Genomic DNA, 20,560 nt, shown 5'->3' with positions numbered 1-20,560 from the left:
AGGATTTGAAAGTGGAGAAATTTTAGGTGCTGCCAAGGTTAACCATTTAGTGGGTAGTGAGGTGGAGTGGAGAAGGAATTTGGAGTTTAGGTCATGGTAAACATAATCATGGGGTTAAAATGTTGAGGAAGGAGGAGGAATTCTGAGGGAGGGACACCTGGGAGATGAAAGGGGAGAGGGTATTGAAATGTTTATGAACGGTGGTGTGCTCAGGGAAATAGCGTTCCAGTTGTGGCAAGAGACTAAAGATGTGGAAGAGGTGTGGGCAGGGAGGTGATTACAGCAGCTGCATCGAGCAAGCAGAGCTTAGAGGGCAGGAGAGCATTTGCCAGGCTCAATGGAGGTGTCATGGCTCAAAGCTTCCCTGTCAAGAATGGTTTATAGGTGTGCTAAATGGTGAGCCCTTGGGGCCACTTGGGTAGCCAGGCAAGACAGTCTCCTCTGGCCACAGGCAGCCTCATCTGTTTTATCTCAGAGTGCCCTACAAGTATTTCCTGGGTCATAACATAAATGTGATCAAGAAGTCCTGTCATAGCTGATGTCTGGTTTTGCATCATATGACTTATCTTTGCCTCTTCACCAGCACCAGCCTAGTGTCTGGCATACAGCAGGTGCTCAAAATGTTTTTCTTTTTAATACATTCTTTTTAAATTAATTATTATTCATTTTTAGTTGCATTGGGTCTATTGGGTCTTCGTTGCTGTGCGCGCGCTTTCTCAGTTGCGGTGAGCAGGCGCTACTCTTCGTTGTGGTGCACGGGCTTCTCACTGTGGTGACTTTTCTTATTGCGGAGCACGGGCTCTAGGCACGCGGGCTTCAGTAGTTGTGGCATGCGGGCTCGATAGTTGTGGCTCGCAGGCTCCAGAGCACAGGCTCAGTAGTTGTGGTGCACAGACTTAGTTGCTCCATGACATGTGGGATCTTCCCAGACCAGGGCTCGAATCCGTGGCCCCTGCATTGGCAGGCGGGTTCTTAACCTCTGCGCCACCAGGTAAGCCCTCAAAATGTCTGATGAGCTGTTGCTGTGAGCTATACCGGGAGTCAGGGGAACTGGGTTCAGATTTGCCTCTGCAACTGATTTGTTGTGTCGATCATGGTCAAGTCCCTGCACGATCTATGCTACCATCTCAGAGTCTCCATCAGTTTCAAGAGGGAGTTGGACTAGAATCCATGGTTCTTAATAACTTGGGGGATCATGACCTTGGAGAATCTGATGAAAACCAAGGACCCTCTCCCTTAGAGCAGCACACATGTAGCAGTAAACAAATGTGCCCTTTCAGTTTGCTTGGCCTAGATGCCCACAGCCCACAGTCAAACAAGAACTCATCTTAAGGGATTTAATCAACTCAAGAGCTTCACTACCTCCTCATCACAAGAAGCCCTGTAGCAGAGGTGAAAGCACTCTTCTTAGCGCTGTCTGTAATATAACCCTATCTCTGGGCCCTTGTCTTCTGAGTAGACTCTTACTGGCTTGAAATCCCTGAGCTATAGGACTACTTAATACACCCTGTAAAATAAAGCATCTACAGTACTCAGTGAATTACAATACCCAACAGGGTTGGACGGAGCTACAATATTAGATATGACCTGAGAAATCTGAGCACTGAAACATGATTCATTTTAGACCTAATTCATGTTTTGTTGTCTGATTTAGAGGAACTTTGTATGAAGTTGTCCCGGACATGGAACATGAAGTACAGGAAGGGAAAAATGCTGCCTGCCTTAAGAGCATAGGGGAACAGACTCTTTCTGGGGAGGTAGTGTCATATCATGATGGAAGGGGATAGGGAGGGAATCACTAGACTGGTAGTCCAATGAATTGGGTTCAAGTACAAGCCTCAACACACCTCAGTCTCTACGTGACCTGGGAAAAAATATCCCGGAGGTAAGAAATAATGCCACACGGTATGTAAGGGAAGTCATGAAACTGAATCCCAGCCATGAAACCTACTTGCTGTACAGTCTTGAGAAATTAATCTGAACCTGATTCTGCATGAGGATCCTTGTAAGAATTTGACTAGATCCTTTACGAAACACATCTAGCACAAGCCTGCCACAAAGTGGAGGCTCAATAAATAGGAACTTGATTACTGGTGCTCGTGAGGGTTAAAGGAGAGGTCACAGTGCTAACACACACAGTACTATTATACTGCACTTGTTCTTAATGGAGACTGCTGGCAAGGGAAAACCAAGTACCTTATCTATGACCTTCTGTGCAGCTATGTCTAAGATGTGTCTGGCTGCCTTTTTTGAAAGCCTTTCCCTTCTCCTTCACTGCAGCCCAGTGGGGTGTGCAGACTCCAAGAGACAAAGAAGACTAGTCCTACTGAGACAGCCAGGTTACACCATCTGAAACTGAGCAATCAAAAATACCTGAATCCCATTGGGGTTTGCAGTCCTCCAGAAAATGAACAATTTTAATTTGGTGGTGTTACCAACTCTTACAAGAAGGAGGGAGAAAACCAACTGATCCTTCCTCAAAGCCTACGGCCTTGCACACAGTAGACAAAGTCAAAAGCTGTTCATTTGCATTGGACAGCATGGGAATAAAACTTCTTTGCTATATATTTAAAGTTTAGGGACATCATCTAGACCTTTCTATAATAGTTTTATTTCAAATATATTTTTCAGAAAAATTAAACCCTGAAAAATGAGCCCCCATTTTCCCCAAACTGCTCTCAAGGAGGATTTTCTTCTTGTGATTAAGAAATCAGGCTCCATGTTCTTTTCTCAGAGCTTGTAAGGAAGAGGCCTTAAAACCACTGGCAACTTCTATCAAGAAAGACAAGCTTTCAACACCTAACACTGTAAATCCATATAAACTATATATAAAGATGCAGGGTGAAAAGCTGAATATTCACATCCTGAATCCTGTTGTGGTTTGCAGTCCTCCAGAAAAAGGAAAAAAATGGTTAAGGGGGAAAAAGGTACTCAGTTCCTGCTGCATTTGCCACTAACTTACTGAGTGGTACTGGGCAGGTATTGGGGCCAAGTTTGCCCATCTGTTTAGAGGAGGGAAGGTGGGGATTGAGATGGTGCCTGTGTTCTCTTCCAGTTGACGTTTGAGACTGGGTTCTTCACCTGGCAGAACCAGTCTAGGCCAAAGACAAAATCCCAAATAATGCTCTAACACGTGCTCATTTTATTTTATATAACGTTCTAAATCAGCATGCACGAAATTCTGATTAAGAATGGTGGTTGGCCGCGTACTGGAAATTTTAAGACCATTATATCAGGTTGGAAGTAAAGTGAACTTCCTACCCTCTGGTTCCTTCTTTAAATAAGGTTTTAAAATTTTTTTATCTAGATTCCCCTGTGGACCCTTTGCTATCATGTGCTGTTTATATAGAAAGAATCCCATAACTTGCTTTGGAGACCTGCATCCTGAAACCAAAATAGCTCATGATACAGCCTCTAAGTCATCATTTATTGATTTATAGAGCACCCATCACATGATCGAGGTGCTTTACAATACAGTAAACATCACAACAGAACTCACATAGTTAAATACAATCAACAAATTACAGAACTAAAAACAAACAAACAAACAAAAAACTGGAATGAAGCAACATTATGTCAAATTTCAAAGATGCTGAGAAGTGGCAGTACACAAAAGGTAATTCCACCAACTGGGGACCAGACAGGCAAAGATACACAGGCACCACAACCCCAAACGGGGAGATTTGTAGAGGGTGAATGAGCATATAAAATAAAATTTCACAACCAAGAATGAAGGCCATTAAAGACACTATGACACCCAAGTAATCACAGAACTAGTGGAATAACCTCACAAAAATATTACCTTGTAATGACAAGAAAACCAACCTCATTTGGATTTTAAACTCACAAGAGGCCAGAAAGCCACTGAGATCATCCATCCTATTATGAGCACAGACTGAAATCGATAAGCCTTTACAAGAACTTGGAATAAATTTAGGGAACAGGCAACAGTTCTACAATCCATAAGACTATGCAGGTGTTGCTGATGGTTGGCACGAGGTCAGGGAGAAAAATCCTTTTCCTAAAGCAGACAAGACTCACACTAATGATGAGGCACTGCTGGGACAAAAGCCACCTGGATCAGTGTCACCTGAGTGTGGTTTAACATCAAATGTAGAGGCATTTAGATTCACAGTCAGATGAACACTGGGAAAGGCACAGATGACACCTCTGACAGAGGAAAAGAAGCCAAAACATCTCTCGAGGCCTGTGTTTCCATATGTAGCACACTCAGGGCACCAGATGGAAAGGGGTGTCATGAGACGTGCACTCATTCCTGGCTCTCTTTCTACCCCCCAAGATCTAGCCCTAAAGAACACATGGTTACACCAAAGTAACTGCATTAATGTGGCACTTAAAGTTCAAGAACAGTTGTCCCTGAGTTACTAGGTCATTTGCTCCTCTCTGAAGAGTCAAATCCCAGGTCTTAACTCAAGAGATTGCTAGCAGAATTACAGCAATAGGAGAACAAAATTCAGACTCCATCTTGCCACAAGCAAGCACCATGTGAACAATTTCTGATTAAGAATAAAAAGGGATTGCATTCAAAGTCCCAGGTAGGCATGCAGTACTGGCACTTTGGGGCAACAGTGTTTACAGAGTCTTTGAAAAAGTAAAGTCACACGCCAAGTTCTTGAAGAAAATTGGGCTGCAATGAAATCAAACAATTTCACATTCAGCCATTACACATTTATGGGCTTTTTTAATGCTTCAGAGTGAAGAAGAGACTGAAATTTAGAAAAATCACTCTCTACTGTAACTACATCCTCAATTATTTTACTTCTGCTTTAAAAAAGACATGCAAGTTCATAAAGGACTGGCTCCTTGCAGGAATCCTTTCATTCTTCTGCCCAAGCATTTCTCCAAACCCCCCAGAGCAGAGATGCACCAATTCTCACTGATTCTCACAATTAATCACCATGTCCCATCAGGTACTGTCTCAAGTTCTATCCCTTATATGCCAAAGACTACCTCCAAGTCCCAGCCTCACACCAAACACAGAGGAACCTGGGCACACCTTTAACACTGCACATGCTCATTTTACATTTCCTGAAATTATTTTTGAAAACTTATGATATGAAATATACTTATGCTCAAACAGTAATAAAAATCCAAGTGCAGTATGTCAGTGGCAAAATCTGTATATGTCAAATAACAAAGCCTTTACATCCCTGTAATGCTTTGGGATTCACATAAGAATCTATACAGAACCCAATACATATACTGCCATGGCCATGTGATTTTCAAGTATTAAATTTGTTTGCATAAGGAAACAACCTGAGATTTTTCTAAACTGCACTTCTCTGGCACTCAGTATTATAACCTTCATTCAATACAATAAAAGCCAACAACTTGACAATTATTGGAAAAAAATTATATTTTGGAAGAACTCACTACATAAGGTGACAGAATTCCAAAATCAAATTACATGAAAATATACATCGCAATTTCTTTGTACAATAGGTGAGAAAAATCTGCAGTATAGAGAATAGAGGCAAAGAAATATGAAGAGCTAAGGAGAAGGGTGTGTGGGTAAACAGCATTTTTAATAGCAAACCCAGAAGTTAGGTAGAAAGCCTGCAGCTGTGCATGCTTTATTCATCCAGCCTTCACATTAGGTAACTGAGGGCAAAAATAAAACCAAATCAGAATTTTGTATTGTTTGGGGTAAATTTCAATAATTTTAAATCTGAATTGAATTCAGAGCCAACTCTTTTTAGTTCTTGGGGATAATGACTGAATTCAAGAGCTCTCAACAATGAAAAAAATGTTATTGCTACATCCAATCCAAGAGATGGGTGCAAGTATAATACAAAAGGTATGAAGCACCTAGTGATGACCATTCCTCTGAAGTCATCATTAAAAATCAAGTAGTTGCTTATTGAGTGTTTCAGTATTTGAACTAAATGATCCTGGCAGACAGAAGAGGTAAAAGCAAAGGGGAGTGTGTCAAAACAAAGAAGATACCAAGTTTAGTAAGTGAAAAGAGTTTAATGAAGCCTCAATGGTTTAAAGGAAATTAAATGGAAACTTTTAATCCTAATTGCTTTTTATCTGACATGCTTTAAGGAGTCTTTTAAAACTGATAAGAAACAATGAATAGGGAAAGAAAACCTGCTAAAATCTTTTAGAATTTACACGATTCTTATTCTACTACAAGAAAGCATTATTTGGTACAAGGTGTGTTTGTGGATGGACATGAACAGTATATATATTATCCGGATCACGTTGTGCTATGTACAGGTCTTTACAATTCTTCCTGAAGGTTAAAACAGTTCATTAGAATTCAAAATGCGTAATCATCTGTAAGTTGGCACTTGTTAGGCTCCTGTCAGCATTGATACTGGCATGTTTTATTGCAGCCCAGTTCCAGCCAGTGTTTGCCAACTTGTTACAACAGAAGTCCAGCAATAGGTGGGTAGAGTGCAGGAAAAACAGTGCCATGTTTCTCAATTGGAGACCTACAAGAAAGCAAACAGCATTATATAATGATTTTATAAATTACAAAAGAATTAATTGATTAGAAATTTTTATTTGTATTCCATTTCTTGGGAAACAAATTTTTCATTTCACTTTAAGCTCACCTTCGTGCTTTTCCAATATGATAGCCACATACAACCGTTTCATTTTAAATTCAAATAATTGTTAACAAAATTTTAAATTTAGTTCCTCAGTCACACTACCCACATATCGAGTGCTCAGTATGTCTACTGACTACCACGTTGGACACTGCAAATATAGATTATTTCCATCAGTGAAGAAAGTTCTATTACTAAGCTTTAACTTAGATTTCTCTAGGTTCAGTCCAAACCTATATTATCTGTGAAGCCTCTGACAACTGACCTTCTCTCCCAATTAGAGTTCCCTATTGTTTTGTATCTGCTAATCTCATGTGTTCAATTAGACTAGAAGAACCACAGCTAAATAAAAACTACCACCTTATCGAGTGCTTATTATGTGCCAAGCAGTATACAAAGTGCTATACAAACTTATCTCATGTAATGCTCATAATCACCATATGAAGGGGTTTCCCCCATTTTACAGAGAAAAGAGAGACAAGGTCACAGAGCTAATTAATAAGTGGCAGAGTCTCCTGTTCAAAAGGTTAGAAAAAAACACTAGTTTCAATTAAACAAAAAAAGTCTAATTAAATGATTGGACTTTTCAGAGCTTTTATTATATGAATGTGTCCTTTGAGTATGTAGCGGGAGCAGGAGAAGGGGGCAGGGGAGGAGAATACCTATTACTATTACATCGGATCAAGTACTCCAGAAACACAGAAGTCTGTATCACCTGCCAAGCCAATGCTGGTCACAAAGAAGTCTAATAGAAGATGACTGGGAATCCAAGAGATATAATTTTAAACTCCTAACAATGAAGCCAAATGTACTTAGAGCCATGGCAAATATTTAACTCACACCAGACGTGTGAAAAGTTCAGTGTGTCTTCTAAATCCCCGAATGAATTTATCAATATTACAATCACCCGAATTCAACCATACCAGAGGTCTCGTGTGGGCAAGAAGAAAGCTGTGGGCTTATCTATGGCCGAACATGTGCCTATTTCCTGAATTTAGACTACCTCCCTAAGACAGCTCCTGAGAAGTAGAATGACTGCTAAATTTCTCTCCAAAGGGCTCATACCAATCAATGTAAATGGTCCCCAGCAAAGCACTGAATCCACCAAATATTAATATACCACCTTCACCAGCAATCAGGTTCTATTGTTTGCACACAGATACACATATGTGCACACGTTTTATTAGAAAATCTAAAGACATAGACTGATACTCAAGAGAAATCATTATGAATAGGACTGTAACTTTTAGGTTATGTTACTTAAGTGTTTTTCCAAAGACTACGTATCACACCCAAATTTACCCCTGCCCAGTTAACCTCTCAGGGCTGAAAAAGAACTGGGTATAGAGCTCGGGCATTCAGTAATCATTCCCTTATGATATGAACAAGAAATTTCAGGGCCACAAAAGAACCATTTAAAACCTGTTTCCATGTGAGGTTTTAAAGAAAAATACTCCAGAGAGGACTGACTATAGAAAGTCATTAACTACCTAAAATCAGGTATTTGAGCCTTTTAGTAGTTAGGACCCAGCTTTAAATAGCTTTAGCTTCTTCTTCAGCAGGAAAAGAAAAATCTATTCCCCCCGCCCCGCCTTTAAATATATTCTAAACAGAAAAAAGGCCTTGGTACAGAAAAATCAAGTTTGTTGTTCTTTTCTCTAGAAAGAGAAATGTGAAACTGAATTACCTGCATAACACTCAAATAAACGGTGCTGACCTAAAACAGTCATTTACAATTTGTAAGCATATCCCATTTCTGGTTTAAAATAAATCTTCTGTTGTGTGACTTTGTTAAAAAATCACAACATTTTTATATTAATGGAAATTATATCAACTGTATGTCTTTACAAAATAACTTAAGTATCTATTTTTTGCCTCAAACTTACACTTCATTATTCTTGATTTCTAACCTACAAATCCGGAGATGGTTTAGTTGGAAAGTGTCTTGTTCCATTTATTTCTAAAACTAGAATCAAATCATTAGTTTTGCATGTGGCTACACAATTTAATCTTTCTAAAAGGCCTAAAAAAATAAAAAGCAGACAAGCGTGATTTCAAAAAAAAAAAAAAACCACTTTTTTTTAACACTTTTTGATGTTAAAGACAATATTGAAAGTAATTCGTCATTCAAGGGTAAGTGTCCCAATAAGCTCAACCATTCTTAAGTGAAAGCAGTCCATGAGTTAAATAGCTTAGTATCAAGGAAGTTTTCCCCATTATCTTTCACACAGATGATTCCAAAAGTTCCAATTCATTCTACACTGCCACCAAATATACTACTTATTAAACAACAACTCTCCCCCATCACCAATCCATCCGTTTTTCCCCCAAACTGAACTATTCTTTTTCTTTTCCTTATGTCATGCACTGGTGACCATCCACACACTTCCTTTCTGAGGTCGGTAATACCTCACTCTCCTAGCTCTCCTCCTTGTGACCAGGCAGCCCACATGTTTCTGTCCCCTAAATGTGGAAATTGTGCAAGATGCTGTCTTTGGCCCTAGCATGTACTGCTCTCTATACCAAATGAATGGTCATCTCTACTCTAGAGACTTCTAATCTCACCCGCAGCCCTACGTCTAACCTCTGTCCTAACCATTCAGTATCAGTCATACTTTCTCAAAGCCGCACCGTGTTTCTACTCCCACTAGAGCTCTGCGAGTGGTTTAACCTTTTTTATGCCTGGTCTAACTGGCTAGGTGAACAGCTCTCTAATGGCCTGGATAATGTCTATGGTACTCCTACAGAGCCCCTTCTTTCCCAAGAAAACAGTGCCTTTGTAAATATTCATTAACAAGAAATGAAATGAGCTCAGGATCAGCTGTTCTTGGTGTTACCTCTCATTTCAAGATATAAATCTTAATCCTTAATAACATGCAACTGTTAAAAGGGAAGCAGATATACATTATTGAGCTAGTAAAATATCAAGACAATGTTAAATGGAAAGTACAGAGCGTATGCTATGTATACATTTATGTTATAAACACAGACACAAAATCACACTTGTGTGTACATGTGTGTTAGTGCGAGAGTAAGATTTCTGAAAGATTAAACAGTGTTTACTTCTTATAGCAGAACTGGGGAGCTGAGATGGAAAAGAGATTTACTTTCCCTTATATATAGCTGCAACTATAAAGGTAGCAGTCAGATTCAGAAGGAACCAAAATAGAGCCATGATATTTATGGGTTAGAGAAGATGTTTCTAGAAGGGAGATCAATAGTCAATTCAATTCAATTGCTACAGAGATTAAAAATCAAAACTAAGGGACTTCCCTGGCGGTCCAGTGGTTAACACTCCCCACTTCCACTGCAGGGGGCACAGGTTCGATCCCTGGTCGGGCGAACTAAGATCACACACGCCTCATGGTGCAGCCAAAAAAACCCACTAAACTAAAATTAAGCCTTTGGATGTGGCAAACAGGCAGCCCCTGGTTTCCTTATTACTTTAGTTTTCTGTGGAGAGGGAAGAAGGTGAGGCAAATGTGCTGGAAGATTGACAGTTTAAAAAAAGAAAAAGGCAAAGCCCCTTTGTTTCCCAGGTCCCTCTCTTCCTCCCTAAAGTTAAGTAGTACTACAAATTTTAAGAATTTTATATATTTCTTCTAGTCCTTTCTTTTTAAAAAAACTTTTATTCTATCGGATAACTATGATAGAAAATATAGTTGGTTTTACTTTATAATTTACATAAATGATATCATACTTTTTTTTGCAAATTGCTTTTCCTACTCAAGATTTGTGTTGAGATTTAACCATGTGATTATATATTACTAAGTCTACATTAGGTATTTTAGCTGATACAACAGAATATTGTAACTGATATTAATAGTAACTGATCAATTCTGATAGGCCTTTTAAAAATTACACACAATACTGCAAGCAATATCCTCGTATCATGTCTCTCTGTACACATGTGCTGGAGTTTCTCTAACCTATACACCTAAATCGCAGGATACGTGTTTTCAAATTGACTAGATATTACCAAATTGCTCTCCAATGTTGACAGAACAACTTCACTCATACCAGTATTTCAGGTACACCACTTCCCGAAATCCTCACCAACACTTGGGTTTCTTGGACATTTTGGTTTTTGACAACCTGATGGATTTGATGTCATCCCCTGTAGCTTCGTATTTCTGCTTACAAATACAGCTGAATTAATTTTTCATGTATAACAACAATCTTTCTTTTTGCTTCTATTTATTATCTCTTCATATCATTGTCCTTTGTGCTGATATTTTTCTTATTGCTTTGCAAAAGTCTGTAGATTCTAGATAGAAATCCTGAATATTAGATTTACAGAAAATTTTTCCCAGTTTGCCGCTTATTTTTGTTTACTTTGTCTTGTCATAATATTTAAGTTTTTGGTTTTGATACAGCCAAATTTATCATATTTTTTCCTTTTATGGGTGTTACTGGTGCCTAATAAATCCTTCTCTACCTTGATATTCTCCTGTATTTTGTTCTGATATTTGTTTTTCGTATCTGTCTTATGTTTTAAAATCTACTGGAGATAACTTAGTCTCCTCCTTACCTCAGTCAACAAGGTCATTATAGATCACCTGTATTAGTGGGAGTGAGGTGGATGCATCCTTGAAGCAGGTTCAGTAGAGTCTGCACTTTTCTCCATAATCTTACTGTAACACAAGAGATCAGAAAGCCTCAACGTTTAAGGAGCCCTAATTTTAAGGAGATATGGGTGAGATGTGGAGGCTAATCCTTAAATGATCTGAATATGAAACCCATCAAGGATGTGGTCCTATTGTGATAATCACATACTCCAAATGTGGTCTCAAATAAGCCATGAAGAAAATATGGCCGCCTAGGAGGAAGAGAAGCCGTATACATGGAGCCACATATACTTCTATTTGTGAGAAATGACTCTAGATTCATGCGTACACATATGCAACGAGGTAAGGCAGAAAATCTTCTATCTTACTGTGCTGGGTTACACAATGCCTACTAACCTGGGTGAGGTTATCTACGAAACAGATTCTCAGACAGGTATTTGTAAAACGTTTACTGGGAAGTGCTTCCAAAAACAAGAGTGAGGGAAATAGGTCTAAGCAGAAGAAGAAGATGAACTGAGGGCGGCAGTTGAAATAAAGGCTTCAGTCAACCCCACACTGGAATGGCCCTTCAGATAATTCCCAAATTGAGAAAGAAGTCCAAGCCTTTGTATCAACCCATCCCTTACCCAAACCAACTAGTCCTTGGATGCAAGTGGCCTCTGGGGAAGGGGACTAACTTGGGCAAGTGATCTCTTTTAGCTAAGGGCAACACTCCTAGAAAGCAACTCAGCTATGAGTTATCAGTAGGCAACATGCCCAGCAGGCTGGGATATGATTATTTCCCTCTGGACAGGAGACAGTAACATCCACTACACCCATAGCTTATCTTCTCTTATCATCTTACTTATTCCCTGATGAAGCCAACCAGCAAGTTGTGAGTTGACCTATGAAGAGGCCCATGTGACAAAAAACTTAGGACTCAGTCAATGGCCTGTAAGGAATAGAAACCTGACAAAAACCAGTTGACTGAACTTGGAAGCACATCCACCCACAGCTGAGCCCTGAGATGGCTGCAGTGCCAACCAACACCTTGACTGCAGCATTATAAGGAGCCCAGAGCCAGAAGAGTCAACCAAGTCATACATGGAACTGGCCTATGGTAACCATGAGATAAGAAATGCTGTTTTAGGGCTTCCCTGGTGGCGCAGTGGTTGAGAATCTGCCTGATAATGCAGGGGACACGGGTTCGAGCCCTGGTCTGGGAGGACCCCACATGCCGCGGAGCAACTAGGCCCGTGCGCCACAACTACTGAGCCTGCGCGTCTGGAGCCTGTGCTCTGCAACAAGAAAGGCCGCGATAGTGAGAGGCCCGCGCACCGTGATGAAGAGTGGCCCCTGCTGGCCACAACTAGAGAAAGCCCTCGCACAGAAACCCAACACAGCATAAATAAATAAATTAATTAATTAAAAAAATAAATAAAATAAAATGACACTTAAAATAAAAAGAAATGCTGTTTTAAGTCACTGAATTTTAGGTAATTTGTAACACAGCAACAGAGAATTAATACAATCCCTCTAGCCTTGATACAGAACCAAAAGACCAAAGTCCTTTTGTCTAGTGGTATAGAATGTGGCCATGCTGCTGATCTATGGGAAAGGGAGGATTTGTTTCTCCCTTTTTCCTCTCTCTTCATCCCATCCCACACCTGAATTAGAAAAAGGATATGGTTATTAATTATTAATAATCTTTACACAGGAGACACAAATACTACATGATTACACTTATATGAGGTATCTAAAGTAGTCACACTGATAGAAACATAAAGTGGTGGTTGCCAAGGCCTGAGGCGAGGGGGAATGGAGAGTTGTTGTTCAAGGGGTAGAGAAGTTTCAGTCGTGCAAAATGAAAAAGCTCTAGAGATATACTGTACAACAATGGGCATATAGTTAACAATACTGTACACATAAAAATTGTTAAGAGGGTAGATTTAGGTTGTGTGTTTACCACAATAAAAGTAACATAAAGAAAATCTGGATCAAGTACATCAACACTAATGCTTCCAGTTAAAAAAAAATTACATAAGTTATGGATTTTGATGTAAAAAATTACATCATTAAAAAATACTAAATTAAATTTACTTTTCATTCAACCCAAATAGAATGTACATTTTTCAAGTGCTTATTGTGGGTTTTATTTCACATCATCCTATCACAAGACTACAGAGACTGAGGATATTCAGAAAGTGCATGAAAAAAGCAAGTCTTTAAGAAGAGTTTGAGGGCTTCCCTGGTGGCGCAGTGGTTGGGAATCCGCCTGCCAATGCAGGGGACACGGGTTCGTGCCCCGGTCCAGGAGGATCCCACATGCCGCAGAGCGGCTGGGCCCGTGGGCCATGGCCACTGGGCCTGCACGTCTGGAGCCTGTGCTCCGCAACAGGAGAGGCCGCAGCGAGAGGCCCGCGTACCGCAAAAAAAAAAAAAAAAAAAAAAAAAGAGTTTGAGTGATAGACTAGAGCTCGCTAAATCTGCCACAAAGCAACAGGTTTCTACAGTATAGCCATGGGCATAAAAATCATGTAATGACAGAGACATTTAGATTATGTGGGGCTTCCCTGGTGGCGCAGTGGTTAAGAATCCACCTGCCAACACAGGGGACACAGGTTCGAGCCCTGATCCGTGAAGATCCCACATGCCGCGGAGCAACTAAGCCTGTGCGCCAAAACTACTGAGCCCGCATGCCACAACTACTGAAGCCCGCATGCCTAGAGCCCGTGCTCCGCAACAAGAGAAGCCACCGCAATGAGAAGACCGCGCACAACAAAGAGTAGCCCCCACTTGCTGAAACTAGATAAAGCCCACGCGCAACAACGAAGACCCAACGCAGCCAAAGATAAATAAGTAAAAATAAATAACTTTATAAAAAACAATAATAATAAAAAAATAAAGATTATGTGGGCACCTCAACCCTACAGCTTACCTTGTTCTGTGCATTAGGTAGATGAGTAAAACATAGGCCCTTTTATAGAAGGTATTAGTTAAGTCATGGAGTCTGATGTGATTTCTTAATTTAATTTTCAAATGATTTCACTTTTAGTGCAATTCAAACAGATGACTGGAATTGGGTATTACTGAGGCATTATTTTCCAGCTGCATCATATCATACGTAACAAGAGCAGTTATACAAATTCATAAATGGCTAAAAGTTAAGACTCTAGGTGCTACAGTACTTCAGAAAGGGAAGAATTTGCTTGGGGATGAAGAGCAATAACTTCATGAAAGAAGGGGAATTTGAAATGGACCTCATCTCAAGTGGCAAAAGAAACAGAACACACATTCCAGACCCTTGGCACGGGAAATGGGTCGAGTATTTGAGTTGAATGAATGACGAGATACATTTCAGAAAGAGGGGGACTATACGAGCATAAGAGGGAAGCTACTAGTAATTGTTCATCAACATACAATAGACAAGATTGGGTCCCTGAATGCTAGTTAAGTACGTCTGCTTTAATTACTTTTTTGTTTGTTTGTTTTTTTGGCGGCACCACACAGCTTGTGGGATCTCAGTTCCCCAACCAGGAACTGAACCTGTGCCACGGCAGTGAAATCTTAACCACTATACCACCAGGAAACTCCCCTTAATTACTTATTAATCAATGTTTCCCAAAGAATGTTTGTCTTTGGCCATAGGTGGGCCAAAAGATCCTCGTGATGAGGATGAGCTTCAGACTGAAAACAAAATGCAAAATCGTTTACTCAGTTCTTACCGATGAAAAACACACAGTTCAAAGACTATAATTTTTTACACAGAAGCCTGAGCTTAATAGTAACACAATAAGTTAGGAATAGTAACTAAAATTAACCATTAAAATATTAGTGCATTAATTTAATTCAAAATTCTGTCCTATCTAATGTCCAGCTGCCACACACACCCTTCTACAACAGTGCACAGCCATTACAGTGCATGAATGAATTTATATGTAGGACTTGCAACTTTAAAGAAGGATGTGTAAGCAGTGCTGACCTGTTTGCCAAGATTTCCAGTTATTGCTTCCTACACCTTTAATTGTAAGTTCTCAGTTTAGTTTCATCATTAACAGTATATTATACTGTTTTTCAATTAACCTATTCTATGCAAGGAGACATTTTGATTGAACATTATTATTTGCCTCCGTCTTCTTTTTACATGAACCTTAATCTTGATAAGTATACTTTAAAGACGTGTATGTTATGATCAAGTATAAATTAACTCTAATCCCACCAACAAAGAATATATAATCCCTTACAAAATTAGTTTGTGACACTTCATTCGTACTTATTTATTTTATTTGCAATATACTATCAAGGTAAAAAAAACTCTTGATTATTTCCTAAATTTATAAAGTACTGTTTATAAGGTAAAATCACACATAAGCTTAGGCTTCAACCTATTACTTCCTTCCTCTCAATTCGTTGTTGTCGCCAAGCTCTTTTCTGACTGGAAAGTAGTATGGGTGAGGAAAACAAGCCCTGAAGTGCTTGTTGTTCCTAAGATATTGTCCGACCCATACAAGAACCAATGCAATAAATGAGCTGAGCTTCATGAAGACTAACATGGCAGCTGTATCCAGGACAAATATCTAGGATGAAGTGCAGGCCGACACAAAAGATGTTCAACTAGTAACAAGAACTTGACCTAAGGTGGTGGAAAGCAAGGGTCAAAAGAAAAGATGAGGATCACTGACTAGACGTGTGGGAGGTATTAGATGTAATGATAATGAAATCAGGACAGGACTGTTAGCAAAAATAAACAAAACAGATATAAATAAGATAGTGAAAAACAGAAATAATTTGAAGACTGCAAGGTTATTGCTATATCTGTTGGGAACAAAGAGAAGTAAAGTTAATTTTCAGCATTTTAGGTTATTATAACAAGATCTAAAAGTAGATATGAGTCTTTTCAGAAACTTAGAGATAATCAAACATGAAAACAGAATGAAAAGTGGGTAGACTTTAGCTTAACTTCTGATTTACCTTTGCATTTGATACGTTTAATCATAAAAATCATAAATAAAAATTAAGACAGTGTGATACCGGTTCAAGGATAGACAAGCCAACCAAGGAAACCTAGAAAGGTCAGAAACAGATCAACACATACCTGGAATGTAGTTTTACAACATAACCAACACTGCATATCAGTGGTGAAAGGATGGACTTGTCAATAAATGATGCAGTCAACAGTTATATATTAGGGGGAATTAAAGGGTAAAGTTGAACTCCAACTCACACCATACATCAACCAATTTCAGTGACTTCAACACATTTGTGAAAGGCAAAACCATAATAACTTTTAGAAGACAGTATACAATAGTAGCTTTCTGATGGCAGGGAAGAAACTAAGACACAAAAAGTAAAATGCATACAGGAAAGAACTAAAAAATTAAACTGCATTAAAATTAAGCATCTTGTTCATCCAAAGACACCATGGAAAAAGTGAACTGACAAGGATACAAATCAATAACCTAACTGAAAAACAGGGAAGACCAGAATAAGCATTTCACAGAGGAAGCGTCAATGGTCAAACACATGTTACAATACGCAATTGCATTGGTAACTAAGGCAACACACATTAAGTCCATAATGACATATCATTTTACACCAGATCAAAAACTTTGGGAAAACAAACTTTGAAGAAGTCTGATAATATCAAATGTTAAAGAGAATATGGAACAAATGGAATCCTTGTCCTTGCCAAAAGGAGTATAAATAGATGCAACATTTTGGAAGACAATTTGGCATTATCTACTCAAAGTGATGTGCATATACCTTTAACTTAATGCCACCCCTAGGTATACACCCAAGAAACTTTTTTTATTTTTTTTTTATTTTTTTATTTTTTGCCGTACGCAGGCCTCTCACTGTTGTGGCCTCTCCCGTTGCCGAGCACAGGCTCCGGATGTGCAAGCTCAGAGGCCATGACTCACGGGCCCAGCCGCTCCGCGGCATGTGGGATCTTCCCGGACCAGGCCACGACCCCGTGTCCCCTGCATCGGCAGGTGGACTCTCAACCACTGCGCCACCAGGGAAGCCCCCAAGAAACTTTTGTAGTATCTCTGCAACAAGAAACAAGGATAGCCACATTCTCTGTAATAGCAAAAACAGAGCAAAATAGGGGAATTCCCTGGTGGTCCAGTGGTTAGGACTCTGTGTTTTCACTGCCCTGGGCCCAGGTTCAATCCCTGATTGGGGAACTAAGATCCTGCAAGCCAGGAGGCATGGCCAAAAAAACCCAAAAGAACAAAAAACAAACAAACAAACAAAAACACCAAGCAAAAACAAAACAACAACAAAAAAAGCAAAACAAACAAAAGAACCCCTCCCAAAATAGAGAAATAATGCAATGAGAATCAAGAGCAATTTATCTAATGAAATACTAAACAGTGAAAACAGAAGAAATATAACTGCACATAACAAAGACCAATTTCAAGAATATAATGATGAGCTAAAAGTCACAAAAGAATGCATACATTATAATTTCACATATATTCAGTTCAAAAACGTGGAGTATGTTGTTTAGGAATACAAACTTGATGAAATTATGAAGAAAAGCAATGGTAAACAAAGAATTGGGAATATGAAAAAAGGATGGGGTAGGAGGGGAATATAGGAGATGTAACAAGTAGTAATAAAGTTCTTTTTCTTTTTTAATATTGATTGATAGATTGATTGGCCACACCACACAACCTGTGGGATCTTATTTCCCCACCAGGGATTGAATCTGGGCCCTCGGCAGTGAGAACACGGAGTCCTAACCACTGACTGGACCACCTGGGAATTCCTAAAGTTCTTTTGCTTAAAATAGGTGGCCAGGTACAGGGATGTATCATGTATTCTGATTTTTTAGATGCTACGTTTCATACACAGGTTTTATCACCTCGATATTTGATTTTAAAAACGGAAACCAAATAACTTAAATATCACACATTTGGTCAATTCATCTACACCATGTCCTCTTCTAAGCCAGATGGGTGGCTGCTATCTTTGGCTCCTTGCTAGACTTAAAACGGACTTGTGGACAGATGGTATACAATAAAAGGGAAAATTTTCCTACTGGCCCTATAAGTAATAAACAAGGAGATAAAGACCAATTAAAACAAGAAAGGTAGATGTTTAATATAAAGTATGATCCTTCTTTAAAAAAAACTGGGAAACAAAAATTTAAGTCATTCTTTATTCATATAGCACAGTATGAGAAGATACAAGAAACTTCAATGCCTAGCTTAGTCAAAGATGGTAACCCAAAAGGTAAAACGGAGGAAACTTAGCTTTAAAAAAAAGCAGAACAGAACTTTATAATGAGAAATTTTACCATCAGTGAAAAGAAATAGACTGTTACCATACTAACAACCAGTTTAACACAGAATATCTGGTAAAAAACAGCTGTATTTACTGAAGGAAAAAGCAAGGGGATGACACTATTTCTGCTGAGAAATAGGAGACTACTGGATACTACCACTAAAAAATGAGGCCAATGAAAACAAGCAATTCAAATACCCAAATCACACAATTTCTAAAAACATTTATGACGTGTATAAAAATGCAAAAGAATAGGATGACTTTTTAAATGAACTTACCCTGAAATAAGTGAAGTTACAGCTGTTGAATAAATGTCACTCAAAAGCAGTCTCTTGGCTTTTTCTTACACAGCGGGCAACTTTCCTTTTGAATTCTCCATTTCTGTCTTCCCTCCATTCTTTCTGTAAGTACAAAAGTAACAGCAACTGATTTTATGTAAACTCCTCTTACAATCTCAAATACTAACTTTAACTCTGAATGTAATGCTTTGGTAATGTGAATACTTTTAAAATGTTAAAAAGTTGACAAGGTAGAAAAGTAGTCAAGAAACACTTTTGCAAGCCACTCTGCTAAGATACATGCAAATGACCTCTACAGGCAAAAGTCTCTTTAAAAAAGGAAAAGGCCCTGAAGATCATTAGCAGTTTTGTATTATGCTAAAAAGAAAGCTACGACTTACAAATAAGATATCCAGGCTATCTGAAGGATCACCAACTCTCCCTACTGGGTAGCAAGCAGAAAATAAAGTAGACATAACAGTGCCTCCAATATCAAGTATATGGGTGTAATGCATCATACTGAGATGATACTGAGTACTATTTCTAGTGGGGGCGGGGGGATGAGGGGGTGGGACACATGACAGTGACAATATCACTATCACTGCCTGGCCCATAAAAATGGAACACAAAACAGCACCAGCATAGTTTCACAGGAGAATAGAGCTGATTTTACTTAGCATGTAAATACCAGGAAATTCTCACAAAAATGCTCAGCCCTTTTTTCCCCCCGCTATATCATCCATTTAGGGACAGCAAAGACTACAGAAATCTTCAATACTTGCCTGTGCAGAGGAAGAGATTTGAACAATTTTTGCCCTCAAAGCAAGGCACCCCAGAAAGCCAATCATTATAATAAATTATGAGATAAACTATAATGCTAACATCTACAGAGATTTGGAGATGTTTGATGAAATACTTATGGATAAAATGTTATTGTCTGTAATTACCTCATTATCATATTTAAGAAATTTTAAGGAGAAAGGGTCAATTCCAGAAAAGAAGGAAGGTCAATCTCAAGAAAAGGAAGAAAAAAAAAATCACCTAAAAAGAGCACTTAGCAGAGAGAAGTAAGACTGAGAGCAGGGAGATGAGATAGAAAGCTATTACAATAATGTAGGTAAGAAGTTAAAAGGACTCAAATCAATGGCAGAGGGGTGGAAAGGAATTTAGATATATAATTTGACTGACATTCTCTGGTGACACACAAGACTGGGCAAGGATGACTTCTAGGTAGAAGACAGATTGGTAGATGATGGTTCAAAGCAGGAGCTAGCTAATAACAGAGTCGCCATTTGTTGAATCCACTATGCCACACACTGTGGATGACCAGATGGGTGGTGTTATCATGTGCATTTTACATGTGAAGAACCTATGGAATCAACAGACCAAGAAGCACATATGTTTATCTCTTAGCTCTCCTAAGATCCTATTAAAATGATCATACCGGAATTATTTCTTTAAGGTATAAATCCTCACTATCAAAGAAAATGGCATTAAAATCATCTAATAATGGGGAGAAATTTTTTCTGGAAGACCGAAAGTAGATGGAAGAACAATGAAACGCACATTAGAGGAGAGAAAGTAGTAGCCTACAGGAGTCTCAATGGAACCCCAGCAAAGGAGGGAAAAGGACCTATTCAACAGAACTCTGAAGTTAAAGTTTGGAAATGACAGCTCTGAGAAGTCAGTAAGAAGTGGGGGTGAGGTGCATGCCACAGCTAAAGAAGACCCAGTGCAGCCAAATAAATAAATAAATAAATATTTTAAAAAAAAAAAAAAAAAAAAAGATGTGGGGCTGAGGGACTTCCCTGGTGGTCCAGTGGTTAAGACTTCACGCTCTCAATGCAGGGGGCTCAGGTTAGAT

The 20,560-nt window shown here is 39.0% G+C and overlaps 1 protein-coding gene across 1 annotated transcript in view; it reads right to left on the bottom strand.

Moving 5' to 3' along the window:
* Nucleotides 1–3,408: 3,408 nt before the first annotated feature.
* The window catches only part of UBE2G1 (ubiquitin conjugating enzyme E2 G1), a 103,536-nt gene continuing 86,384 nt past the window's right edge, over nt 3,409–20,560 (bottom strand). Inside the window, exons 5-6 of the mRNA XM_029211108.1 lie at nt 18,697–18,819; nt 3,409–6,461 (exon numbers count right to left, since the gene is read on the bottom strand). Coding sequence (XP_029066941.1) covers nt 18,733–18,819 — 87 coding nt within the window. The 3' untranslated portion in view covers nt 3,409–6,461; nt 18,697–18,732. The remainder of the gene's footprint in view (nt 6,462–18,696; nt 18,820–20,560) is intronic.

The sequence above is a fragment of the Monodon monoceros genome, unplaced genomic scaffold (assembly GCF_005190385.1).
Source record: "Monodon monoceros isolate NGI ecotype Baffin Bay Population unplaced genomic scaffold, NGI_Narwhal_1 Super_Scaffold_9, whole genome shotgun sequence".
In the NCBI taxonomy this organism is placed as follows: Eukaryota; Metazoa; Chordata; class Mammalia; order Artiodactyla; family Monodontidae; genus Monodon; species Monodon monoceros.
This window is presented reverse-complemented; position numbering and strand designations above follow the sequence as displayed.